Source organism: Colobus angolensis, unplaced genomic scaffold (assembly GCF_000951035.1).
Source record: "Colobus angolensis palliatus isolate OR3802 unplaced genomic scaffold, Cang.pa_1.0 Scaffold93, whole genome shotgun sequence".
Taxonomy (NCBI): domain Eukaryota; kingdom Metazoa; phylum Chordata; class Mammalia; order Primates; family Cercopithecidae; genus Colobus; species Colobus angolensis.
Genome location: NW_012123265.1, coordinates 2,983,350 through 2,993,496, shown reverse-complemented (window position 1 = coordinate 2,993,496; position 10,147 = coordinate 2,983,350). Strand labels below are relative to the sequence as shown.

Here is a 10,147-nt window from a genome sequence, read left to right as displayed (position 1 = left end):
GCTGGGATTACAGGCTTGAGCCACCGCACCTGGCCTATGCTTACCAATTCTTATGTAGTAAGAGTGTTGGAGATGTCTTCAACACTAATAATCAATTGAAGAAAAAATATTTATGAGAAGTATGGTTACTCTATGGTGAGAAGAGTAAAAACTAATACATATTTCTAATTCTGAAGATTGAATGGTAAAAAGTATGTTGGATTGGCACAAGGTGTGCTATTTTATAATTTGTGAAACCTACAAAACATAAGACAACCTGGAAATCTTAAATATAGGCGTCATACCAGTGTAGCATTTTAATGTTTTCATTTTGTTTCTTTTTTTCTTTATTTTCCTATGACAATGTTGACACCATATTAATATTTTGGAACAGACTTTTTTCCAACTCTTACGTATATGTAGGTACCTCATTAAAAGAGTTCCATGGTCAGATAAGTTTGGAAAATGCTTTTCTAGAATGATCTGTGTTTACCACTTCTGTCTCAGAGAGCAATCTTTATGAGATAATGGACATATAGTGATGAAGCAGGAAATCTCTTCTGAGGTTGGCATCAAGACAGGAGATGAGGTAATACGATCTGCAGAGTTTCTTGGCACAGAGCTGATTTGGGGTACACTGGAGGTGGAAGGATTTGCTACTAGGTGAATACTGAAGAAGCACATCACAGGGATTTTGACACAGGGCATTCATTCATGTGCTGAGTCTTTTCTGCCACCACTCTGCTCTAAGAATTTCATTATCTGAAGCTGAAAAAGTTGGCTTTCTTGTTGAACTTAAAGTTATTTCTCATATCATTCAGCAAACATTTTCGTAACATTTACTTGCTACTGTTTTAAGCACTTTACAAATAATTAAATTTGTGAGGAAACTGAGGTATGCTTCAGGTCATACAGCCTGGGCAGTTTCCCTCCCAGAAACTCCTTTTTTGTTTAAACTAGTGTTGGGGGAAGTGTTGGGGGAAGTCATAGTGCATGGGAAGTTTTTTTTGTTTTTTGTGTTTTCTTGTTTTTGAAACGGAGTCTCACCTGGTTGTCCAGGCTGGACCACAGTGGTGCGATCTTGGCTCACTGCATGCAACCTCTGCCTCCTGGGTTCAAGTGATTCTCCTGCCTCAGCCTCCCAAGTAGCTGGGATTACAGTGTCTGCCACCACGCCCAGCTAATTTTTTGTATTTTTAGTAGAGACAGGGTTTCACCATGTTGGCCAGGCTGGTCTTGTACTCCTGACCTTAGGTGGTCCACCTGTCTCACCTCCCAACGTGCTGGGATTACACGCGTGAACCACCACTCTTGGCCTGAAAGATTTTTAAAAATGATGTTGTAATATTGATGTTAGTTCAGTTTTTATGCATATAAAACATTTACCACATGAAAATGGTACCCCAGTTGATTAGGGAAATGCCATCAAAGAGGTTTAGAGATTTAGCATTTAGGGTTGACAAGTGTACCGACAGTGCCAGTAATAGAAATAGGAAGGATAATTTTTACCTCTAAAGAATCTAAGCTGTTAACCATCGGGGAACTATTGGATAGCCAAATTGGTTGATGGCTTTAAACAAATTGCCCCAAATGGGAACCTCTTGATTTGAGATGAAGACTGTATGCATGGAAACAAATTATGCTTCCGAACTCAATTAGTAGAATAAACCAAACAAAAAACTTTTTTTTTGAGACGGAGTCTTGCTCTGTCACCAAGGCTGCAGTGCAGTAGTGCGATCTTGGCTCACTACAAGCTCCGCCTCCCAGGTTTATGTCGTTCTCCTGCCTCAGCCTCCCAAGTAGCTGGGACTACAGGCGCCCACCACCACGCCTGGCTAGTTTTTTGTATTTTTTAGTAGAGAGGGGGTTTCACCTTATTAGTCAGGATGGTCTCAATCTCCTGACCTTGTGATCTGCCTGTCTCGGCCTCCCAAAGTGCTGGGATTACAGGCGTGAGCCACCGCGCCTGGCCACAAAAAACACTTTCTGGTTTCAACAAAGAAGAGTTTACATTTAGATGATGAAAAATGTATTTTTTCAAAAATGCTTTTACTTTTTTTCTTAATTTCCTTTGGGAAAGGGGTAATGTCTTTGTTTTTTGCATGAGGGAAATACAGAGGTAACTTGCTCAAGGGCTACATAAAATGACACTTTATTGAAATGGTTTTAGATCGTTCCATCTGTTGAGCTCTAACATCCAAATCTTTTATAAATATTAGATGAATACTTTTCTCTCCGTTGTAGTTGGATCAAGTTCTCCTAAAGTCAAATATTAGAAAAGACATATTTAAAAAAATCATCTAGGGTTTCAGAGAGTATCTAGGGTTTTAGATATCCCATGCCGATGTATGGTTTATCAGAGGAGAGACGGAAATTCCAAGTGCATTTTTTATGTACTGCCTGCCATGCAGTGTTTCTTTCAGCAAGAGAAATCAAGGAAAATTAAAGTGTCTCATTTATACAACTTTAAATTGAGGTTTTCTTTAAAATTCAAAATCTTTAGATTTTCAGTGATTTTTACATTTAAAAATAGAAGTTTTTAAATGCAAGGATGGATGGTGGCTTCTGGTTAGACATTAGCAGTGTGAGATCCTAACGTCAGCAAAAAATGACCTGAAAGAAAGTATTGATTCCATGTCTGATTTTATATTAAGCAGCCAATGGCAAATGTCCTCAAAATGGAATCAGATGTTTGTAACTTAATACTTAAGAAAAATGATGAGTGCATGTTTTTTTACTTTTAAGTATTCTCTGTGCTGCCTGACTTAAGACATAAACTGATGTAAAAATAAATGACTGCCTGCATAATTTATGTAATGTCCTGCTCCTGATCCTGTTTGTATTGATTTTTCTAAAAGGCTTTTGTGGCCACAGGAACCAATCTGTCTCTCCAGTTTTTTCCGGCCAGCTGGCAGGGAGAACAGCGACAAACACCTAGCCGAGAGTATGTCGACTTAGAAAGAGAAGCAGGCAAGGTAGGAAATGTTTCTTTGCAATTTAAAATACTGTGAGTTGTTTTGTTAGAGATTATTTGGTAATTTACATTTTAATAAAGATCACAGATCTGATTACATCAGCATATGCTCAGATTTGCTTTCATTCCATGTTATAAGGATGTAATATAAATTTTTTTTTTTTTTTGACGGTGTTACGCTCTTGTTGTCTGGGCTGGAGTGCAATGGCATGATCTCGGTTCACTGCAACCTCCGCCTTGCAGTTTCAAGCGATTCTCGTGCCTCAGCCTCCTGAGTAGCTGGGATTACAGGCACCCACCACCACACCTGGCTAATTTTTATATTTTTAGTAGAGATGGGGTTTCACCGTGTTGGCAAGGCTGGTCTCGAACTCCTGACCCCATCATGTGCCCTCTTCTGCCTCCCAAAGTGTTGGGATTACAGGCGTGAGCCACTGTGCCCGGTCAATATAATTTTTTAAAACCACTGTTAAACTTTTATATCACTCCATTCCTAATTTTATGTACATGATATTTGTCATAGAACATTCTAACCCTTAAGAAAAGTAACAGAACAATTTCTTTAAAAGTTTGACAGTATATATTTTGTTTACAAAAATATATGTAAGTATAGTGCTATAAAAATAAAGAGGTGAATGGAAAGAAAAGCTCTCTAGGTTTAAAAATTAATAGTATTTAGAAATAGCTCATAGGTAACTTCTAAATTTCATTAACAGAGCAAATTTACATTTGAGAAAAAACAATGTGAAAATTTTAACTCGGAAATATGTATTTTTTGTTTTGAAAAAAAGTTTCCAGGAACATGTCTTACAGTTTTGATGTTAGAAGTTTAGATTAAAGATACAAAAATATAGGTAAAATGTTTAAGCTGAGAGCCTTATTTCAAGTCTACGTTAAATGTATTATGATTTTGATTTGGGTGATTTTTTTTGTTTGTTTTTTTGAGATGGAGTCTCTCTCTGTTGCCCAGGCTGGAGTATAGTGGCGTGATCTTGGCTCACAGCAACCTCCACGTCCTGGGTTTTAAGCTGTTCTCCTGCTTCAGCCTCCTGAGTAGCTGGGATTACAGGCGTGTGCCACCACGCCCGGCTAATTTTTTGTATTTTTAGTAGAAACGGGGTTTCACCATATTAGTCAGGCTAGTATTGAACTCCTGACCATGTGATCTGCCCGCCTCTGCCTCCCAAAGTGCTGGGATTACAGGAGTGAGGCACTGCACCTGGCCAGGTGAAATTTTAATGAATAGCATCTTGGATTGGTTGATCCCTGATTGAGAAGTCAAGGAGTTGACTTCTTGAAATAAAATTTTTAAAGAAGAAACACTCTTTTAAATCTAGTTTTATACTCAAAACACCCTTTTGGATCCAGTTTTATACTCATTATTTTTTCTGGGTTTGTTTTGCAGTGTGTTTTTGTACTTGTTTTTATCAATTTACTAAGTTAGTTTTCTAAGTGTCATCATGAATGGCGTAACCTGCCACATTTATGTAACATGTGAGAAATGTCTAACTATTCCTTTGAGAAAATTAAAAGGTTTTTGTATTAGGAAAAAGATTTTTAATCTTGTGTGTGTGTATATGTGTATATATACGTGTATATACGTGTATATGTATATGTGTATAGTGTGTATATATGTGTATATGTATATATAAAATTAAGAATTTTTTGTTTTCTCCAGTTTTATGGAATTAGATTTTATCTTTTGTGCATGACAAAACAATCTTTGAATTGGAAAAGGGAAAATAGATTATAAGATTTTAAAAAATGAGTAATAAGCAAGCAGTTTGCTTTCCTGTGTATTAGTTAGTTTGCTTGAAAATCTAAAAGTGAATGTTCCAGATTTTACTATTTGGTAATTCTTACACAGTACATAAGGAAGAATTTGAGAAGTCCTTGTAGGATTGTTGTTTTTTTGGTCCTTCTGATGCATGTATGTGTGACCGTTGAAATTATTATTTTTTCTTGTTTGAATACTTCCTTAAAGTTTGTTTAATGTGGTAGCTCAGATACTAAAGACATAAACCAAAAAAAAAAAAATTTTTTTTTGTCAGCTTTAGCCCAAAACTATTTTAACGCTTCAAGAGCATCATCTCAGTGTTACTGAGGTCTTCCAGTATTTAATAACTAATAAATGGGTTGTTAACGCTACCAAAAGTTAAGTTTGCTTGAATTAATTTAATGATACTGCTTCACTAGTGTGAACACCACATTATCCTTGGACTTAAGCCATTGAGATGTTTTTGGTTATATGACCAAAAATAACAAAAATGTGAGATGGTTTGTTCTAGTACAGTCACGTGTCGCTTAATGGCAGGGATATGTTCTGGGAAATGTGTTGCTAGGTGATTTTTATCATTGTGTATATATAGAGCATACTTACACAGACCTAGATGGTATAGCCTGCTACACACTTAGGCTATATAGTATAGTCTGTTGCTCCTAGGCTACAAACCTGTACTGTACAGCATGTTACCGTACTGAATACTGTAGTTAACTGTAACACAATGGTAAGTATTTGTGTATCTTAATGTATCTAAACATAGAAAAGACATGGTAAAAATACAATATTAAAAAAAGGACTTTGAATGGAGCTTGCAGGACTGGAAGTTGCTCTGGGTCAGTCACTTGAGTAAGTGGTGAATGAATGTGATTCTGTAGATTTTATAAACACAGTATGCTTAGGACACACCAAATTGCTTATAAAAATTAAGCAATTGCACTACAATGTTAAAATAGCTATGATGTCACTAGGCAATAGGAATTTTTCAGATTCATTATAATCTTACAGGACTACTGTCATATGTATGATCCATTGTAGGCTGAAACATTGTTAAAGCAATGCATGAATGTATTAAAAAGATACGTTTTTAATTCTATTAGGAAGAATGGTAGAACTGATGCAAGCTATTAGGAAATGTACATTTTTTAAATACTGGTTTTTAGAAGTTTTTTTCTATGAAGGGACAAATGTGAATGTTTTCAGTTTTGCAGGCTTTCAGTCTCTGTCCCAACTACTCATCTCTGTAACTACTTAATTCTGCTGTTGTGGTGTGAAAGGGCCCTAGACAATATGTAAACAATTGAGTGTGGCTGTGTTCCATAATGATGACACTGGTAGAAATCAGTATCTTTCCCTCAGATATAAATCTGTAAATGTTATGCATAGATCCTGTATTTCTCAAATAAAATTCTGCCAACATCTGTACTACTTCTGTACTTTTTTCTAGGATAAAAAGCATTTTAAGGCAAAAACTCCTGCTGCACTGTTCCATGCCACTGTAATAAAGTTCTCCAGTGAATTTGGAGAAAACGCATTGCCCTGTGTTTTCTCATCCATAGAGCTCAGACTGTGGGGTCTCGAATTTCTTTTCTCCTTTTATGATCTGTTTCTTATAACCATTAGGTTTTGTTTCTGTCCCCACAGGACTAGGACTGGAAGCAAAGAAAATTGAAGGAACTTCTCCAAATGTTAATTATCTGCCTCTGTTCCTTATTTTGGATTTCATATCAGTGTCTTCTTTCATATTCTTTCAACTGAGTTACCTCCTGAAGCAGCTTAGTTCTCGTCCTGTTCATATGCAGCTTTGAGGAACTATAGTTGTTAAGGCTTTAGAGTTAGGCAAAATTGAGTTAAGTTCTGGCTTCTGCATTTACTATGATGTAACTTTGGGCATGTTTAATTATTATAATCCTCAGTTGTAAAATGAGATTAATGGATACTTCCCAGGGTTGCTGTTGAGAGTAACTGAAATAGTGTATGTAAAGTCTTTAACCACTACTGTACCTGTCACAGTTATCCAAAAATTTATTCATTCAGAAGGTCTTTGTTGAACACATGTTATGTGTACTGAGCATTGTCCTAGGTATTTGAGATACATCAGTGAACAAAGCAGAGATCCTTAATGGACAATATACATAATAAGTTATGTAATAAGCTTACAAAGTGACAATAGCTTTGGGAAAAAGGAAAGGTATTATAGGATAAGGGTGATCAATGAGCAGGAACGTTTGCAGTTTTAAATTGGGTGGTCTGGGTAAGGAAGATCGTACCTGAACCAAGACACAAAGGAGGTTAGGGAATGGTGAGCCATGCAGGAGTTGGGGGTGGGGGAGAGATGTTCCAGACAGAGAAAACAGCCATTATAAAGGGCCCCCGAGTGGCACCCTGTGTTGGAGCAACAGCAAGCAGGCCATTGTGGCTAGAGTAGACTGTGAAAGAAGTTGTAGTAGATGAAATCAGAAATAATAATGAGCCAGTGCATGTGACCATGGTAGGCCATTTAACCACATGGGATTTTTATTCTGAGTGAGATGGGGAATAGTTTTGAGTGTTTAGTTTGCTTATTTTTTAGGCACAGGGTCTTGGTATGTTGCCCAGGGTGACTCAAACTCCTGGACTCAAGTTATCCTCTTGGTCAGCTTCCGAAGTAGCTGAGAGTAAAGGCACGCTTCTGCAGCTGGCTTTTGAGCAGTTGAATGATACGATCTACGTTAGGTTTTGACAGACTAATGCTAGCTGCTAGGTTAATAATAGATTATAGAGGGCAAAAGTGAAGCAGGCTATTGCAGTAATCTTGGTGAGAGGCCAGGGTGGTAGCAGTAGAGGTAGTGAGAAATGGTCATATCCTGGATGTATTTTGAGATAGAGACAACAGGATTTGCTTATGGATTGGATATGGCATGTGAGAAAGAGAAGAATTAAGAATGACTCTAACTTAGGCTGAGGCAGGAGAATTACTTGAACCTGGGAAGGGGAGGTTGCAGTGAGCTGAGATCGTGCTGCTGCACTCCAGCCTGGGCAACAAGAGTGAAACTCCATCTCAAAAAAAAAAAAAAAAAGAATGACTCCCACTTTTTGGCTAGAGAAACTGGGAATATGGGGTTACTGTCATCCGGGCTGGGAAAACTGGCTGGAACAATTTTTGAGCAGCAGGTTAGGTCGGTTTAGGGCATGTGAGCTTGTGATGGGAGCTTGTTATTGCAGCTTGTTTCCTTACTTTTTTTTTTTCTTTAAGAGAGAGGGTCTCGCTCTGTCACCCAGGCTGGAGTGCAGTGGTGCGATTATAGCTCACTATAACCTCAAACCTCAAACTCCTAGGCTCAAGAGATCCTCCTGCCTTTTTTTTACCCCCACGAAACAAGGTCTCATTCTCTTGCCAGGCTGGAGTACAGTGGCGCCATCATGGCTCACTGCAGCCTCAACCTCCCAGGCTCAGGTGATCCTCCCACCTCAGCCTCCCGAGTAGCTGGGACCACAGCATCTCACCTGTAACCCCATCACCACCATGCCTGAAGTTATTTTTGTATTTTTTGTGGAGATGGCGTTCTGTTATATTGCCTAGGTTGGTCTCGAACTCCTGGCCTCAAGTGATCCTCCTGCCTTGGCCTCCCAAAGTGCTGGGATTACAGGCTTTAAAAAAAAAAACATTTGTTTCTAAAGTGTTTCATTATTTTTTTCTGCCTCAGTCTCTTGACTCACTAGGACGACAGGTATTTGTCACCACATCTGGCTAATTTTTAAATTTTTTTGTAGAGAAAATAATTATGCTCAGGCTGGCCTCTAACTCCTGGCCTTAAGCAATCCTTCCACCTTGACCTCCCAAAGTACTAGGATTACAGGCGTGGGACACTGCGTCCAGCCTGAGTTTTAACAAATGTATGCACCCATGTAAATGCTACCACAGTCAAGATATATTTCAGTTGCCCCCTGCAAAGGTTTCCTTGTGCCCCTTTGCAGGAATCTGGGACCGGCTGGACTGGGTGGTTCTGCCTCAGTGTCTCTGATGAGGTTGCAGTCAAGCTTTTGCCTGGGACTATGCAGTCTCTGAAGAGTTGACTAGAACTGAAGGATCTGCCTGTTGGTAGGTGGCTTCACTTCCTAGCCATGCTTCTCCATAGAGAGAAAAAGAGTGAAGCCACCATGCCTTTTATTGATTGATTGATTGATTGATTGATTGAGACAGAGTCTTGCTCTGTCACCCAGGCTGGAGTGCAGTGGAGTAATCTCAGCTCCCTACAACCTTTGCCTCCCAGGTTCAAGCAATTGTCCTTCCTCAGCCTCCCAAGTAGCTGGGATTATAGGCATACGCCACCACATGTGGCTAATTTTTGTATTTTTAGTAGAGATGGGGTTTCACCATGTTGGCCAGGCTGGTCTCAAACTCCTAACCTCAGGTGATCTGCCTGCCTCAGCCTCCCAGTATGCTGGGATTATAGGTGTGAGCCGCTGCGCCCAGCCCACCATGCCTTTTATGATCTATTCTTCAAGTCACTTTCATACCTTTTATGATCTATTATTTGAGTCACTTGTTGCTTAGCCTGTTCATTAGAAGCTGGTCACTAAGTCTAACCCACATTCAACAGGGAGAGAGGTGTTCACACACACAGGGGTGTGAATACCAGGAGGCTGGGATCATTGAGGCCATCTTAGAGGCCAGCTACAATAATACTCACTTAAATTTAGTGAACTCAGAAAAAATTGAATCCTAATAGAGTGGAAACAAAAAGCCCTATATTCTCTATTATTTGGAATGCAGTTTTATGATTTAAGAAAATGGGCTCCAAGAAATTAGTCCTTTTATTCGTTCTGTTGCTAATGTGGCTGTAGAATATTTTCAAATCAAGGGCTTCCATAAGGAAGGTCTGTTAACGGGTGACTGATTATATAAGTACATACCTTACATATGACCAAGTCAGAGCACAGAATTTTATAATCTATCCTTCAAATATATTTGAAACTATTATACCCAGGTACCTGGTGAGCTGCCTACATTGGCTCTTAATAAGGATCTTTCTCAGAAATGGTTTAAACTAATACAATATAGTAGAAAGAGCTCTAGATTTGAGTCAAGACAATCATAACTGTTTTCCTTAACATGTAAGTGAGGATCAGAATGTCTGCCCTATTCATGTGCATCATGTGAGAATTAAATGTAGTACCGGAATATGTGAAAATGCCTTTTAAATTGTAAACACCTATCCACAGTTAGACTATTTGATGGTTCTGTAGGGTGAGATTATAGCTAACTGATTGATAGAGTGTTTGTGCTATAGTGTGCCTTAGGTAAGCTTCATGTCAGGTAGTTGAAAAATGTTGGGGCCGTGCGCAGTGGCTCAAGCCTGTAATCCCAGCACTTTGGGAGGCCGAGACGGGTGGATCACGAGGTCAAGAGATCGAGACCATCCTGGCTAACA

At 38.8% G+C, this 10,147-nt stretch overlaps 1 protein-coding gene across 1 annotated transcript in view; it reads left to right on the top strand.

The window, feature by feature from the left end:
* The first annotated feature begins 520 nt into the window (after nt 1–520).
* The window catches only part of CBFB (core-binding factor, beta subunit), a 71,406-nt gene continuing 61,779 nt past the window's right edge, over nt 521–10,147 (top strand). Inside the window, exons 1-2 of the mRNA XM_011932138.1 lie at nt 521–568; nt 2,838–2,954. Coding sequence (XP_011787528.1) covers nt 521–568; nt 2,838–2,954 — 165 coding nt within the window. The remainder of the gene's footprint in view (nt 569–2,837; nt 2,955–10,147) is intronic.